A 19,088-nucleotide genomic window follows, 5' to 3' on the forward strand; every position below is an offset into this window, starting at 1 on the left:
TAAGCATATATTTTTACATCGAATATAATAATAATACTATTAAAATTAATGCTTAAATTCTTTGAAATAAATACAACCTTGGAAATATTGATAATTCATACATTTTATTTTATATAATCAACGCCCGCAAATGGTAATAATAAACAAAACTGTTTAAAATAATGTTATATAAGTTTGTAAAATTGAAAGTGGAATACTGAATGTGTATATAAACCGGATAAGCGACTTACCGATAAGATAAGAGGAGCCTTGCTTAGTTTAGGATTAAAAACCGTATATTTTGTATGCATTGAAAAACTTAAACAATTTCAAATGAGTTCCAACTTGAGTGCATTATATTATAAAATATTCTTTTACATCAGACTTCAGAAAAATATTTGTAATAGCTAGTTGGGTTGTAGGCACATAATATTTTGGATTATGAGCGAACTGCGATGCAAAGAACGTACATTACCTAATACATAATACTTATATTGGTTTTAATTTTTTACCTTCATCCGCTTTTTATTAAGTAGTTATAACAAATAACCAATATTGTGATATTATACCAAGCACATTATTACTATAATAGAATAATGATATAATTACAATTATGATTGTTTTTCAAATTAAGTTGCCAAAATGAGCGCGGAATAAATATAGGAAACTTCGGCCATGTACATGTAGGTATGGCTTTAAGTGGCATATTTAAGTACAATTTTTCTTAGGGGGAGATGCTGTGGGTAAATTTTATTTAAAATGTTATTATCTAAATTTACAAATTTTATATTAACAGTTAGATAATTTTTAGAAAAATAGCCATGCACTTCTCATTTAAACAATTTAAAATATTTCACGTTCAATAAATGTCTTAATGTGACTTACAGCATACAGGGTAAATACTACTCTAAACGTAATAATACTATTTGTATATAGGAAATAAAGGACTCGTCTTTATAACTTCCTTATTTAATTTTTTGTTACATGTTGGACACTTTCCACAAAGCTGGAAGTTAGCAACTGTTATACTAATAAAAAAACCTGGTAAGGATAAATCAAATCCTGATAGCTACAGACCGATAAGTATACTTACCTCCCTATCAAAAATTTTTGAAAAAGTTATTCATACGAGACTACAAAATTATTTGGACAGCGCAGATGTTATCCCAAAATTTCAATTTGGGTTTAGATCCAACCACTCGACAGTACAACAGCTTTTTCGCATAACTGAACATATAAGTAATTCATTTGAAAAACATTGCCATACTGGTGCCGTATTTATAGACGTCTCAAAAGCGTTCGATAAAGTATGGCACAAAGGTCTTTTATACAAACTAAAATCTTTCAATACACCGAAGTACTTATTTGATATTATCAATTCCTTTCTAACAAATAGGCAATTCTCAATTAGAATTAATGATAATTTCTCTGTCCCCCGGACCATATCTGCTGGTGTACCTCAAGGGTCCAAACTGGGACCTATATTGTTCAATATATTCATCTCTGGTATACCACAGTCACCACGTACAAACATTGCACTATTTGCAGACGACACAACAATATACAGTGAATCCCGCAAAGTTGAAGCGATAACAAACAACTTACAAGATCACCTAAATCTATTAGCAACATGGTGCAATAACTGGAAAATACACATAAACGCTTCAAAAAGCTCAGCAGTCATTTTTAGCTTACGTCGCTATTCCACTCCACCACCTCTAAGATTCGGCAACGATTCCATACCTTGGCAGTCTTCTGTCAAGTACCTTGGTGTCACGCTGGACAAGAGGTTAACTTGGGGGCCTCACATAGCTTCTAAATTACAACAAGCATACCAGCGCCTCTCAATGCTATTTCCTATCCTAAACAAAAAATCAGTTATACAAAAAAAATGCTCAATATTAATTTACAAGCAATTATTACGCTCACTAATTACCTATGCTTGTCCTATCTGGGGAAACTGCTCAGTGACACACTTAAGAAAAAAACAAATTTTCCAAAACAAAGTATTCAGAATAATAACGAACGCACCATGGTTCATACGCAACGAAAATCTACATAAAGACCTCCGAATCATAAAAATTCAAGATCATATAAAAGCTCTAGCAGAAAATTTCCATAGTTCACTCCAAAAATCAACTGGCTCAATACACTTCAACTTACACATACGTCCACCACCTCAAAGACGACTAAAACGCGGTCGCCCGCACGATCTTATTCGATAATGCTATTAAATAACTAGTCACTACTGTAATTATCGCTCTTAATTGTAATTGCAAATACTTATATCATGTTAAAATTGGTCAAAAAAAATTATGTTATTTATCCATAGATGTAGATAGCCTTATAGGCTAGGAATGTCTTATTATAAAATAAAAAAAAAAAAAGGAAATAAAACAGTGTACCTGTGTGGATGTTTGTCTGACAGTCCGCTTCGATGGCATCGAATTACATACCTACAAAAATACTATTTCTAGTTTCATGTTATTTTTATGTGGTTTGCATATTATTTTTATAATTGTCATAATTCGGCATAAAGTAACATACACAGATGTCTGAAAATTGTAATTGATATTTTTGAATCATTCTGTAAAAAATAAATAATTATATCAATATGTTTATATAATACAATTGATCAATGTTACTACTAATAACTAATAAGTAATAATATGTAATAAGCATTAACAAATTTACTGTTACTGAATGTCTGAATGCTGCAATTTTCAGCAAGAACGAGATCAAACCCTTTTCAGTTTTCATCAACAACTAACGAGTATACCTTAATATTTCTAATTTATACCATAAAAGATGAAGCAAAAAAATTGAGAATTGATTTCCTGGTTATCTAGCACTGCAGTATTTCATATCTCGAATGTGGTCTAAGTATATTAAATAATAATGTACTGCTATATTTAGTAAAAATTCAAAATACAGTGTTATTGTATATGTACTTAATAATAAACAACTGAAAACTCCAACACATCCATAAGTTTAAATTTATTTTATTTTATTGTAGTGTATATTAGTGCTATACGCACGCTAGAGTACTTTCAATGGATACTTTTTTTTTACTACAGTGAAAATTTAGTCCATAACATTTATAAACACTTATCATTAAAAAATCAAATTTACGTAATAATAAACATTTACATATACTCTATAATAAAATCGATTTTAATCGTTCAACATATATTTATGAATACCTACACATTACTTTTAAAATTATTACACATATTTTTTATGAATTCATAACGATTATATCATTTAATCGGTACCTCGTTATTTGTTTTTGATTGTGTACTTTCTTTTTAGTTATATTTACATATTTTTATGTCTTTGATATTTTAGAATGAAATGACTCGCACGCATTCTTCGTAAGCAGAATACTCGCTGAATTACATGCCCATAAACAAGGAGGAAATGTACTATCCTTAGAAATATAATTGTTTACTAAATAATCACAATATTTGGTGACTCTTTCATCAGTTGGGAATTTTGGCATCAAATTTCCAACAAAACAATCAGACACTTCTTCGGGGTCCAAATATAATAAACCAAAAGTGTATTTAACCCATTTGCCAATGTCCGAATTTGTTTTATATTCTGTTGCTAAACCATGCTGCTGAATATTTCTATACCACGCTTGTGTTAGATGTAAACGACATCCAACCCTCTTTGAAAGAGGCTATATTTCATTAACAGCTGAGTGTATAGCCAGTTCAAAGGCAATAGTTATATATTTAGGTAAAAATTTAAATTTATTTCTTTACATTTATCAATAATTGCGTTAAGCGTATAGAAGTATGTTTCATACTTTTTATCGGGAAGTAGACAAAAAATTAACGGTATTTAATGTCCATTTTCAAAACCATGAATGGTAAACATTTGCGTAAAAAATCGCGCACAATATTGAAAAGTTCCATCCATATAAATTGTGTCCACTCTCCACTGTACTTAAAAATGTTAAATTAGTCTTACAAGAAAAAATAATAACATTTTTTTCTTGATTATTTATTAAAACAAATGGTTCGTTTTTTGAGGTTACAGTTTCAGGTGTATTTAAAGCCACATGTGCTTCAATTATATTACTTGGCAACACAGGAAGAACTTGCTTACTTCTATAAATTACTTTTCTAATTGTATTCAAATCGTTTGATGTGAGGCCATCAGTAAGTTGAGTTCTGTGCTAATTCTTTTAAAATAATTTTTTTTGGTTGTATAAAAAGTTCTTCCGAAACTTTTCGTTTACAAGTTGTACTCACCATTTGCCGGTTTATATCTGAATCATATTGCATAGTATATGATTGTGGCGAATGGCGATCTTGATCATATAATAGAATATTTTCTTCATTTACAACTTTAGAACCAAAGATAATATACAACGTGGCAGAACACGGACGTTTTACACAACGCCAACGAACCTCACATGTATTTACGTTATTTGAACCGAAATTGTACTTATAATTATTAAATATTACCATATCTTTGACTCTTTTACTTTTTAAAAATACAGCCATTTTAATAAAATTCGTGGTATGTTCACACGTCGATGTCACATATACGCACTACGATCAAATCTGATAATCTTTTTTGTTCATTACCTACTTTTATAAGTTTTAAGTATGTAATTTGTTGTATGGTTATGTATCTTTTATATTAGATAAGATAAGCTACAGTGATGATGCAGCGCATTCATAAATTCGTAGGCATCATTTTTTCGGTGTGCTTTATAGATTTTGATCGATTTCAATTCGATAACGACTGGATTTCTTATCTGTTATCGATTTTATAAACGATATTTCTTTTGGCTTTATTTTCTTAACTCAATTACCGTAATTTTATTATTATGGATTTTATAACGTTCCCTAAAATATAATATTTGACTGAACTATTGCCAACTTAATTTTAAATTGATCTAATTTACTTTGGGCGAAATGGCAATCGTATAAAAACAAAATTTGGGCGAAACGGGTACCCGGGCCAAACGGGGACGGTCATTTTTGGGTGAAACGGGCTACGCCTATAAAAACTTATAAGTTTGTACTATCGAAATACTATCGAAAAAAATATAAAAAAAATAAATAAAAAATAAAGATTGACAAACTTGTAAGGAATCTTGTAATAAATTTTCAAATCTTAGATTTAAAAATAAAATTTTTCATGAATTTCTAGCTTAAAATAATTTTCAAATTTTTGTGATTTTTACGTATTTGGTTCAAATTTCAAACTTTGAATGTTTATAAAAAAAAATGGTGACTATGAATTTCTTTTATATTTCAACTGCTATTTCAACAATGTTTTAGGCGCCTTGTATTACATATTCAAACTTTTCTACCTAACAAATAAAATTTTATCGATGTTATTTAAAAAAAAACTAATAATGATCGAAAATTGTATAATATGCCTATAAAGAGTTCAACCTGAGTCGAAATTTTTTTAAAATTGCACGGTGAATATAATATACTTATATAAACATTCGACAAAAATATTATGTATCTATGGTCATTTGTTTTAAAGTTACATCAAAAACCAAAATTGATTTTGCCAAAAACTGATTGTGCGTAAAAGTTCCCGTTTTTTCTTTAATTTTTAGCTTGTTTACTCTGATTATTTAGAAAAATATTACGAATTTTTTACTTTTGACCCCCCCCCCCCCAAATATATTAACTAGACTGCCCCAAAACGTGATTACAGACACAAAATAACCACACACAATCAATGCATTCCTCGCTCCGCTTAGAATTTTAAATAGAAGTACGATGCAAAATAAATAATAAATAATATTTAATTTTTTTCTTTTAGAATGAGTTATAAGTAAATTTTAATCAAATTTTTTCCATTCTTAAATAAAAATGACTTAAAACGTTATAACTCTGAAACGTATAATGCCTTTAAAATTTAATTTTTTTAATTCCTTGATATATTAAAAGAACTTAATGTTTGTAATTTGTAAGGCAATATTTTTGGATATTCAGAAAAAAGTGGGATTTGCATTCAAATCCGATATCCGATATTTAAAGTTTAGACAAGTGGACAAACATTTCGCGGGGTAACCCCATTCCACTCTACTCTGCCAATCTAAACTTCAAATACTTATAACTCATAAACTACTCGTCCTAAATTTGAATTTTATGAATCAAAATACTTTAAAAAATATTCTGCTTTGGAATATGAAATTAAAACTCTATGTTGTTATTCAAAAAAGTAAAAACTTAAAAAATTATAAGGATAAAAAATATTTTAAAATAAATTTTTTTAATAAAAACGTTGGTTTTTGAACAACTTGAAACTATGTAATAAAAATATTTTCAAAAACATAAGTAATTTTTGAAATAATGAGTGTTCAATGATAAAAGAATCACTCGGTATATTAATATTATTAAGAATTATATTCTATAGCTTCATACAATAAAATTATAATTAACAATTCTATATAGTTTGTGAATTAATTAAAAAACAAACAATATCTATCCTTTCTGTTTCATAAAATCTCTTATCTATCTTACTTTTTTGTAAATACAAACAATGAATAATGCACAATATGTTTAATGTTGCATTTATTAATATATATACATACCCTTACTCCTTACTATATAATTTTTGATGGCCTGGAAACGTTTGAGTTTTAATGTTGACATATAAAATTAAAAAAAAAAAATCAAGCCTTTAAAATGGTGGTTCTCATTTGACAAACAGTATTTTTTCACCATAGAACATTTCTCAAATATAGTATACATAAGATAATAAATAATTTGGTCTTTGAGTACGTGTATAAAATTTAAAAAATCAGATTTTCAGATGGCATGCTTGGTGACTTGTTGTACAAACTATATAAAATGTCATGTCATAGTGAACGCGCGTTGTCAGTAAAATGTGTAGCGGTTTAAGGTAATATGCTTAATACACGCGATTGTCGAACGTTTTGTATTTAATGCAGCTAAATAGTCTATTATTATTGCCTGGTCGCATGAAAACCAATTCAAACATTAGCGATGACGAAGTAATCCGACTATGGGACACGATAATCGTGAAACAGGGCATAGTTTTATTAGATATATATAGTTAAAAAAAGAAAAGACTGAGGATTTAAACATAACTATATTATAAGAAACGACTAACTTCGGTACATGTCCGATAAACAATGTAGTTTGCCAAGCATGCTCACCTCATTTTTTAATTTGATAATGAATTTATTTAAATTTTAAAGTTTTATTTGGAATTTTTTTTTGTACTTCTTTGTTCTGTGCTCTGCGGCTGAGTGTGGTGACATAATAATAAGCTTAAAAATATTAAAATGAGAATCCTCTTTTTTAATGGAAATTATTAAGTGAAGTACAAACAATCTCGAGAGTTAAAAACACGGTGTTTAAGTATATTCAAAATATTAGATTTTGAATAGTTGGGTTGTTGAAAAAAAAACGGGGTGAAAAAGCTTCGTGAATTATTTTGTATAAATATGGTGTACAGAACGTGGTATAAAAATTAAATTAAATTAAATTAAAAAAAAAAAAAACCATTGACGATATTATTTTTCCAATGCCAGCAGAATGTTTAGAAGTGTATGAAAACCTTATACCTACTTCGTATGACGTATATAATATAATATTATACATACTATTTATATAGGTATATATTTACGTGTTATATATGTATAATAGTGGCATGTATATATCAAAAAACTTTAATGAATTCAAATTAATATTTCAACTCAAGTGTATAGTATTGTTAAACATTCTTTCCGATCAGACTTAGGAAAATTCGTTGTGCACTTGGTCGACGAAGAAAAATAAAAAACATTCTCGATTCCCGTCGAGGAATTATATATTGTTTATTGGTGTTATGCGTGTTCCCGCAATAGAACGAATAGCTACATCGTATTTATAATATGCGTTTTGAAAAATTATACGTTTTAAATTGGATTTGTTTACAAAGCGTAAAATATTTGGGTATAATAAAATAAAAAGGTGACAACGACATTTTGCCTTAATATTATATATTTAAATATCGCATACGACGATGATGACTTATGAGATACCTATATATATATATGTATATGTAAAAAGTAAGTGGAGGAGACGAATGTTCGCACAGTTTTTTTTTGTAAGTGGCAGAGAATCTAGACTTCGACATTGGTTGCAACTTTTGGAGGAACTCTATCATCCAAATATTGATTTTCAACCTATAAATATAAGTAATGGAGACCCAAATGGCCAAATCTATAAGCCTATGTAAAAATCAGTTTCTTTCTTCGTTTCTATAGATTCAAAAATTACCAGTCTGTTTTCAACAAAAATAATTAATAGAATCCTTAAAACAATACTTTTCTAAAAATTAATTCTTTTTTTTCTATTTAACAAAAAAAAAAATATTTTCTTTTTCCAATGACAAGATGCATTTTTAATTCCTTGCTTCAATGTATATTTTTTTGAGCACTTCGATGTATAAAATTCAAATTGTGGACGAGTAGCTAATGATTTATAAATGTTTAAAGTTCCAATGTACTCTACTCATGGAGTGGTACAGAATTTACCATTCCGAAAAATGTTGCTCAACAACTCCGCTCATCCAAACTTAAAATATCTATACCTAATAAGTTACATATTTGTTCAAAATTTAATTTTTATACATAAAAATGAAATATTAATTTGCTCTAGATTACAAAATTAAAAATATAGGTTCGTTTAAAACAGTAAAAACAAAAATGTCGTTTAATGACTTAATAATGAAATATTTTCAAAACCATTTATGTTTTCTGAAATAATGAGTACCTAATATATTATTATGTTGAACGAATCTCCCCGTTTATTTGGAAAAATAAATATAAATAACGAAAGTCGAAATATGATAATAGGTATATAGCATACATATTTAGAGACCGCGGTTGCGTTCGTCAGTACCAAAATGTCGAGTTGAAATGCATTCAACATAGGCACTTATAGCTAGGTACTAGGTAGGTGAGGTGTTTCAGATTCCTCACGCCGCGACATTACACTGCAACAAAGCTACATAGCAGTTGCAATACCCGTGCAGGTTTATAGAATGACTCATTGGCTAGGCAATAGGCGATACGCGTACCTATTTATAATAATGTACTTAGTACTTTGTATAGAATATTAATAAAAGTTTTTGGATAGAGACAAAAACCGTAAAAAAAAAACATTGTGCTCAATCATATTGTATAACAGTTCATGGAGCAGGAGCTATATAGGTTTATAAGGTTTATGGACTTATGGTATATAGGTATATACCACGCTCATGCGTTTGGCGTACGCCAAAACGCCGAATAACCATAAATTTAACTCGGCCCCGTGTTCTCTATGTAATGTATAAAATATATATATATTTATATACAATGTACATAATATTAACTAGATATGTACACGCGTATAACAGCGTGTAACCCAGTTACCATAAATTTAAACTTCATTATTTTTTTAACCGAACAAAACCACACTGGAAACGACTAAACCTATAGATATACTGTATATTATATAGTCAGGTTAAAGTTCATTTGGACACCGTCCCCCCTTCCCATTTCCCACTTCGCCGGCACGAGGACACGTAGTAATACACATGCGTTACGTTCTTTTGTCCGAATATGTATTATTATGCTATACATATAATATAATATATATATATTAAATTATACATATATCAAAAATGTATATAGGTGTATAATGAATTTTCGCGATTAGTTTAAAATGAAAGCGGCGCATTGTCATCACTCGTCGCTATCACGACGATTAATATATTATTAAATTATAATATTATGATGTGTCACGATGAATTCTGTTTTAAACAATTAGGTACCTATATTGTTTGTGGGGCGCAATCCAGACATATTAAAATATTAAATTATATATAACGTAAGCATAAAAACCATTGTATTGAGATATTTTGAGAGTAATTGTTTTAATATGTACCTATTAACGAAAAAATTAAAAATTTTTTTAGACTTGTTGGATTATTTTTAAATAAACTGATAAAAACTAAGTTATTTGAACTGTAAATTAAACTAGTCAAGTTGAAAAATTTAACGTTTTAACTAATGAATACCCGCTTTTGCGAGAACATACTTTAAGGCTGAGTGGATCCCACGGGGATCTGATTTGAGCCCGAGGTAGTATTTTTGTAATATCTCGTTCATAAAATATAACGAACAAAGCCAAGTAAAATTTTAACGACCGTGTATAGGTACTAACAGAATTTGCAAAAGTTATTATATTATATGTACTGAGGAAAAAACAATACTATAACTATACGATCTTATAATAATAATAATAATAATAATAAGAAGAAGAAGAAGAATAGAAAATAAAAAACAACGAAAATATGTCGACTGTAAATGATTTCGTGGAGGAGGCAAAGAAAAGTGTACCTAAACATAATAATATAACGTGTAGTGTGTAAATAACACATTGAAACCGAACTGTTGCGTGGGCAGTGAGCTCCATGTACACATATAAATTCAATCGAGACCGTACTTTTACCCGACCAAATTGATGTGGTTGAATTCTCCGGTGTTAAAAATGAAAATGTTGTTGTATTTACCTACTATAAAGAATAGATTGTACCTATATCTACAGGGTTTTTATCATTATTATTGCTAAAGCCTCGCGCCGCGGTATAGCTGGACTAATGTCTATTGGCTTGTGACATATATTATTATTAGTAAAAAGTTTACGGTATCGGCAAACTATATTTTGGTAAAAAAAAAAAATGTTTCAAAAATTTATACTTAAACTAAGATATAAATGAAGAATACTTTTTCAAGTGTCGTTTATGTTACTTACATTTTAATGGAGAAGGTGTACGTGTGTTTTGCGATCTTCCAAACTGAGTTTGACCATTAATGTAATAATGGTAATCCAAGCGTTAAGTAAAACATTTAGAAACGTAAATATGTTTTCATACTTATAAGGTGCTGCCAGTTGCTGGCCATTTCCATTTATATTTTACTTGCTTTTGAATTTTTCGGTGGTAGGATTTCCGAGCGAATTTCAAAACTAAGCCAACAAATTATTTCAACTATTAATTTTTGTTTATTAATATATACAATTAGTACTATATAATCAAACTTACTTATTTGTGCAGGTGTTATAATGCAATTAATGTTATAGTTAAATAAATTCCATTTTTTTTTATATATAATTTATCCCATTGAATGTAAAGTTTTTATGTCATAGAAACAATGAGAAATCGCCGAAATTCAAACTTAAAAACTATTTAGTATCGTAGTACCTATATTATTGAACTAAAAATCATTGTTTTAGCTGTAAATTATATCAAACAATAATATTTTAATATCTGCAAGCCATAAAAATAATGACGAAAATCAAATGTTCAACACTATAATTATTAGTTACTGAATATTACTTACGTACAAGTATCTTCTACAAAATAGCTATCGGTGCTTTGTGAGTAGCGGAATAACCGGGAAAATTCACTTTTCAGAATTTTGCAGGGCGACCATTTCGAAAATAATTGTTATTCCCCTGCATTTATTCCCACAGAAAACAATTTACGGAATGTAATATGCGGATACAACTCGGAAAATAACAATCGGATTTGTATGGTTGGTATCATGATGCAAGAACAAATGTCTGGTAATTATTGGTATACCAATAAAAAAATACATTTTTTCCATGAACTCGGAATTTCACGGAAAAGACAATAATTTACATCAACAAAGTTCAGTCGCCCAGTTGTTCCACCGAGGGATTCTAGAGAAAAATCGAAAATAGTCTTTATAGTATTTTAATCGTTTTAACTACCAATGTAGAATGTAGGGAGTTTTACGTTACAACGCATAATATCATTAAGATGGTTCTCAAATGATCCGAACTTCGACGAATTTGAAGTTTGGACATTTACTCGAAATCGAACACGGAAATTGTTTTGAACAGTTCGAGGAAAATCAAGTTAGTTATCGATGTTATATTTTAAATTAGATCCCCATAAATTAATAGCCGTAACCTATAATAACATTTTTATTTTCCGTATTATGATTCCAATAAATGTTCACAATTTTATAGTCGCATTGTTATCCGATTAAAGGCTGAAAGATGAAAATATCCGATTAAAGTCTTAAAGATGAAAATATCCCAAAAATTCGAGGAATAGCTAAAGTTCGTGAAAATTGAAGTTTGATCCAACTCTAGTGTTTTAATTCTTAATAATTTATAGGACGATCTGGGATTATCACATTATATATATTATATTTCCGTATAGTCTAGTCATATTTTTATCTTTTTGCTAATATTCTTACATTATGTACAGCACCTTAAAACTATCCAAAATCGTTTCCTTCGCTTATTTATATCGTACATAAAGATAGTGTTTTACGTCAACCTTGTTTATTATAATCAGTGAGGACTCGACACTTAATGCACATAAAAAGTATTAAATATGCTATATAGAGTATATAGTATATGCGCTTAAAGAAGTACAAAAATATTCAATTATTTTATTTTTTAATGCAAAATTTTCACATATTATATTCAATATTTTAATATTAGTTAATAAGTGTCGATAAAATTTTTTTGGCCATATCAAAATACTTGAAAATTTAATACAAAGTTCCTCATAAGTTATTCTTATAGTGATTAAAAAATTATAAGAATACATAGTCACTATTTTTTTTTTATAAGCGTTTATAGTTCAAATGTTTACAAAATTTGTCGAAAATTTGCAAGTAATTTTGAAGTTGAAAAATCATAAAATTGTTTGTGTTTATAACTAAGGATTAAAAATACAACACTAACTTTTCCTTCAAGTAGTTATATAGAAAACTCGAACCATCATTATAGGAAAAATTTTAAGTGCGTTTGAATTTTAAACTTTTACGAAATAGTGTAACGATAACGATTTATCCTCAAACGATATTTGTTATTTTTCAAAAAGTATAAGTCGTAGATACTTGAAAATTTTATCAGTTATTTAGATTGGCATTTACTTTACATGATTTAATTTTCAAAATATATTGACTTTTTTTGAGATATTTATAGACAACTGAAGTTTTCAATTTTTCTGAAAATTTTTTTTTTAAGATTCGATAACATTTTTTTGGCTATTCAAAATACTTGAAAATTTAATACAAAGTTCTTCATAAGTTATTCTTATTGGGATTAAAAAATTATAAGAATACATAGGCACAATTTTTTTTATTAGCATTTGAAGTTCAAATATTGACAAAAATTTGTCAAAAATAATGAATATTTGCAAATTATTTTGTAGTTCAAAATTCATAAAATTGTTTTTATTCATATCTAAGGTTAAAAATTTCAACACTAAGTTTTCCATAAGTTTTGCTTCAAATAGCTTTAGAGAAAATTTGAAGTGTCATTATAGGAAAAAATGTTTTGAGCGTTTGAGTTTTAAATGTTTATGAAATCGCGTAACGATAACGATTTATCCTCAAACCAGGTATATGTATATCTATGATAATATAAGGTATTATGAGTTATGATTACTACATGCAATGTTTTTGTAAAAATTGATTAACAATGCCTTATGCAAAATGCGTCCTAATTGAAAAATAAAATATTTGTTTCAAAATAGAATATATGATAATATTTAAATATAATAGATAATATATCCTAGACTGACAAATCATCTCCGTTCAGAATCGTTTTTCGTATACAATGATACTTATCATTGCATTCAAATCTAACCTACCATAGATAGAGGTCCACCGTCCACCCCACCACCTAATGTACAGCAGAGCGACATTCACTTAACCGTTTTTTAGATTTGAAATAGGCTGGTAAAAACTTAGACGACACCTGACACACAAACTGTTGTCGATCTATGTTTCGACTTTTCCAAAACATCATTTTATCATTTAAAAACTTTTCTCTCTCCAATGTTATTTTTGATTTTGGCAATGTATTCCGCATTTTGATATAAATTTCAGTTTGTACTGCTTTTACAGCTTCTGTGAATTGAAATATGTTTGGTTTTGAAGTATAAAAATAACTGTTGAATTTCAAATGAAATGAATATAATTGCGATAATACAAAAAAACGATACGCGTGATGTCAGGTGAAGCCTCTTGAAGTTCTATAAAAATTGAACTTATATTCATACCGTCTAAAACTAGTCGGGACGGAATTCTGACATAGTTTATCCACCCCCGGGACGGAATTTGGACATAATAGTTGCTCCGCCCCCGGGACGGAATTCTGCAATTGCCTATACATTTTATACCCAACAGTACAAAAATGTTAAAATAGTACAAATATTAGTAAATATTTGTTTGTAATATTAAAACACCATTTCCATGTAGGTATTGAATAAATAAAATAAAATAAATAAATGATAGCATTAACTATTAATACCATACGAGTAAAATTAATCGTATTTTAATAGCAGATATTTCTAATGTACGCATATTAATATATCGCATTATACTATATTATTCCTTGGAATTTCAAAATAATTATGATATAATAATACCTAATGAAAACTTAAAACAAATATTTTTTTCCCTTGTAAAATTATTAATTAATTTTCAAATAAAAATAAATTATGCTCTAAAAAATAGTAAAATTGTGAAATATGCTCTTAAAACATTAAAATCACTCAATATGCAAAAATATGCACTATAAACTTTCAATATTTTTTTAGATATTCGACAAAAATGTCATGTATCTATGGTCATTTGTTTTAATGTTACATCAAAAACCAAAATTGATTTTGTCGAAAACTGATTGTGCGTAAAAGTTCCCGTTTTTTCTTTAGTTTTTAGTTTGTTTACCCCGATTATTTAGAAAAATATTGTGAATTTTTTACTTTTGACCCTCAAAAATATCAACTAGATTCACTTTCTGATTTAACAAGGTACTGAAGTCAAAAATCGAAGCATTTACTGCCCCAAAACGTGATTACAGACACAAAAAAAACCACACACAATCAATGCATTCCTCGCTCCTCTTAGAATCTTAAATAGGAGTACGACGCAAGACGTTTTACTTAGCAATAAATATAATAGCCCACAAAAAACGTACAAATGCTACAGCTTCCGAGTCCTTATCAACCTTAACACTAATTTACCAAATGGTAAATGGGTATGCGTCGCAGCTAGGATAACTCAGTATACCTTTACACCACCGCTTAAATTTAAAAACTAATATTGGGCATCAGCCCATTTTATTAAGCAAATAAAATCAATTCGTTTTGTGCTTATCACGTAGGTGTCAGCTGGGTTTGTGCGATTCGACGCCGCCGCCGCTGCCGCCGCATGTTCAAAACGGTGCGCGCCCAACATGGCGCCGGTGACCTGGTGGCCGAGCTCGAGTATACGATATTGCCGCAGACAGATGACCGTTCGCCGTCGGTGTCGAGCGGCGAGGAAGAACCGATGCCGTGCGTTACAGCGACCTCGTGCCATCGGGCGCATCTGCACCACCATAACCACCACCACCACCACCACCAACAACAACAACAACAACAACAACAACAACAACAACAACAACACCACTACCAGTACAGGTACCACCAACACAGCAGGGACGCGCAACCACAGTCTCAGCCTCACCACCATCACCACCGTAGGTCGTCGTCTTCGTCGTCTTCTTCGGCGACGGCCGACGACAGCGGCGGCGGTGGTGCTGGAACCCGACGCACCGTCGTCGTCATCATAGCCATGCTGGTGCTAGGATGCGGCGTCGTGGCGGCCGCCGTGCTGGTGCCGATACTGTTGGCAGCCCGACTGGTAACCGTGCCCGCCTCAGCTCGGCTACAGACGTTCGCTGTGGCAGCGTCTGGCGTCATTCACTCGGCCCGTGGCGATTACGTGCAATTGCTGCCAGTCAAACACGCGCCGTCCGGAACGGTCATCAACTTCGGGCCACCACCGCCACCGCCACCGCCGTCCACGGGCCGCCGACGCAAGAAACGATCGGCCGTGGCCGCGGTGGTCAGACGGTGGCGGAGGCGGCCGGTCGCCGACGTCCGGCATCGGAAACCGGTCCGGACCGACAACGGCTTCCGGTCATTGGACTTCCGAATTAGTCATCAATAGCGACGGCAAAGTAAGCGCTACTATTTTATATACATTATATAATATTATTTATAGTTTTATTTTGAACACACACGCGCAGATAGTTACCAAGTTGTTTTCTGGATACCTGACACATGCGCGCACATCACGTGTCATAATATGTAACGCGACTTCCGTTTGGAAAACCATTCTTTCATTCCTCGTCGAAAACGGCGCCAAAGCCTTTTTTCTCTATAAAAATCAGATATCACGTAATCTTCTACACTGATTATTTTCTTTAAAAGAAAAAAAAAACTAACTAAAATAAAGACAATTTCTTTCCATTGTTATTTTTCTTGCATTATTAAAATAAGAAAATTTTTATCCTATCATTTTCTAGCCAAGTTTATATTTTTATTTTTATGCACTGGCAACAGAAATAAATTGAAATTAAAAATAACATACCTAATAAAATATAGTCAAATATAATTTATTTCAAATGGCTTAGAAATAGATAGAATAAATAAGTAATACATTTTAAACCAAAATATACTATAAAAATATTGTCGTAAACATTTAATGAGTATTATGCATATTATATGTATTATGTATTATGTGAATCGCGGACGATTCGCCCCCCGCCAATTCGTCCCCGTCAAAAAACAAGTCCACGGACGTTTCGTCCCCGTCTATTATTAATATAGGACATTTGGCCCCCGGCAGCTATATAGATTTATTTATATCTACTCATAGGACGTTAAGCCCCCGGTTAGGTTAGGTTAGGAAAGAGGCATTATTTTTTGAAACGGTATTAATTAATGTCTGAACAACTTCACTTTTTTCTATTTTTTTGAATATTTAATGCACGTAAATGTTTTTTTCTACCCACATGTTGTGTCACAATAACATTCACGAACAATTAATTTTAACATTAACAACCTACTTATTATGTTCTAAATTAATTAACTCAAAAAATAATAATAGTAAACTAACAAGTTAACAATTTTACGAACAAGAACTAAAAAGAATTTAAATTTTAAGTTTTTTTTTTTTTTTTTTTTTATTTTTTTTTATTCAAAAACAATCTGTACAACAAGCACATTTAGTTATTTAGATATAGAATATATACATAGTTTATTTAAAAAAAAAACAACAACTTTTAAGGAAGTCACCCATTGGTAACACCTAAGAACTTATAGTCGGATTTAGATCACTTAAGGAGATCTCGATTCCAATTTCGTTTGAGCCTGCGAGGGGGGTTACCTGGGATATGCAGTGAAGCCATATCTTTAATGAGAGGATTAGTACTGGAGTTGAGTTGGGAGTGGAAACGGTGGTAGTGAATTTTGGCGTAGTCATTGACATTTATAACTTTGAGGTCGTTGTGAAGTGAAAGGTTTGTCATGTACCATGGAGCACCAGTTAAAGTACGTAGGGCAATGTTTTGGAAAGATTGGATGGGGCGAATGTTTGAGGGTTTGGCCATCCCCCATATTTGAATACCATATGACCAGACAGGTCTGATCATTGTATTATACAATAACATTTTGGTTTTTAGATTAAGTTTAGATTTAAGAAGAGGTCGGAAGAGATGGAGTCTACTGTTAGCAAGTTTCCTTTTGTTTTGGAGATGGGGTTTCCAAGTTAAACGTTTATCTAAAATTATACCTAGATACTTTGTCTCGTTCGAGATAGGTATACTTTTGTCTTTAAGTTTGATGGTAGGGCAAATGCCAGGGCGTAGAGCGAAAGTGACTTGGGAAGATTTACTCTCGTTTATACTAATCATCCAGTTATTGGCCCAGTTATCTATAAGATTTAAATGTTCTTGAAGGTGTTGCGCGGCTATAGTTATGTCACTATTACTTGAGAGGATAGCAGTATCGTCGGCAAATGTAGCAAGTAGAGTGTTGTCGGTTTTAGGGATGTCAAATGTAAAGATGTTATATAAGTCAGGTGAGAGGTCGCTACCTTGAGGGACACCTGCTTCGATGTTAAACAGTGGAGAGAAAGCATTGCCGTGTCTGACCTTGAATTTTCTGCGTTCTAAATATGATTTTAGGATAAGGTATAGTGGAGCTGGCATAAATTGTTTTAGTTTGAATAGAAGTCCATTATGCCATACTTTATCAAACGCCTGTGCGACGTCGAGAAAAAGACCTGTACAGTATTTTTTATTTTCGAGCGCAGAGGCAATCGTGTCAGTTAGACGGTGTACTTGATGCAGAGTCGAATGTTTTGATCGAAAACCAAATTGAGTATTAGGTATAATACTATGCTCGGATAAGATGGGTCTGATTCTCTTGAGGAGACATTTTTCAAAGAGTTTGCCTAAGGTGGGCAGCAAGCTAATGGGTCTATACGAGGTAACCATGTTTTTAGGTTTACCGACTTTCGGAATGAGAATTACGACAGCAATTTTCCAGATGGCAGGAAAGTATGATAGACGCAGCATGGAATTATAAATAAATGTTAATAATAATATCCCTTTCTTGGAGAGATTTTTTAAAACTTTGTTGGTAATAAGATCATAACCTGGAGCTTTACCGATCGGAAGTTTTTTAATGATATTACTGATTTCACCTGGAGATATAGGTTTGGTGGGAAGGGACATGGGTAGAGGAGACGAGAGGAAATTGTTGACTTTATCTGTATGACTAGGATCAGGTCTTGGATATTGGTGGTTTTTGAATGTGGATTCTAAGTGCTCACCGAACAAGATAGACTTTTCAATGTCGGTTACTGCTAAGGTATTATTTTCTTTTAGAAGAGGTGGAGATAGCTCTTTAATTTTGGTTAATCTTTTAGTGGCCTTCCATAGAGAGTTGTCAGAGGTCTTTAAAGATTGAAGATAAGTGATGTAGTTTTCGTATTTATATTTTGAAAGAATTTTTTTCAGTTTATTGGAAATTTGATTATAACTGGTTTTGTCACTGGGAAGGTGGGTGCGTTGCCAGACAGACCTAGCATATCTTTTTTCGTTAATAAGGCGACGTAAATGTATAGGAAGAATATTTTTTGGGACATTTTGGTGCTGACGGGTTGGAATTGTAGAATTTGAAGCTGCATCGGTTATTAATTTAACGAGATTTTGGGCAGCTATTTCAATTTCGTTGGTAGATTTAAG

General features: G+C 30.9%; 1 protein-coding gene across 1 annotated transcript in view; it reads left to right on the plus strand.

The window, feature by feature from the left end:
* The window catches only part of LOC149057004 (uncharacterized), a 106,691-nt gene that overhangs the window by 12,638 nt on the left and 74,965 nt on the right, over window positions 1-19,088 (plus strand). The window contains exon 2 of the mRNA XM_089224616.1: window positions 15,174-16,013. Coding sequence (XP_089080742.1) covers window positions 15,221-16,003 — 783 coding nt within the window. The 5' untranslated portion in view covers window positions 15,174-15,220 and the 3' untranslated portion in view covers window positions 16,004-16,013. The remainder of the gene's footprint in view (window positions 1-15,173; window positions 16,014-19,088) is intronic.

The sequence above is a fragment of the Diuraphis noxia genome, unplaced genomic scaffold, assembly GCF_037042655.1.
Source record: "Diuraphis noxia isolate RWA-SAM2 unplaced genomic scaffold, SU_Dnox_SAM2 contig0003, whole genome shotgun sequence".
Lineage (NCBI taxonomy): Eukaryota > Metazoa > Arthropoda > Insecta > Hemiptera > Aphididae > Diuraphis > Diuraphis noxia.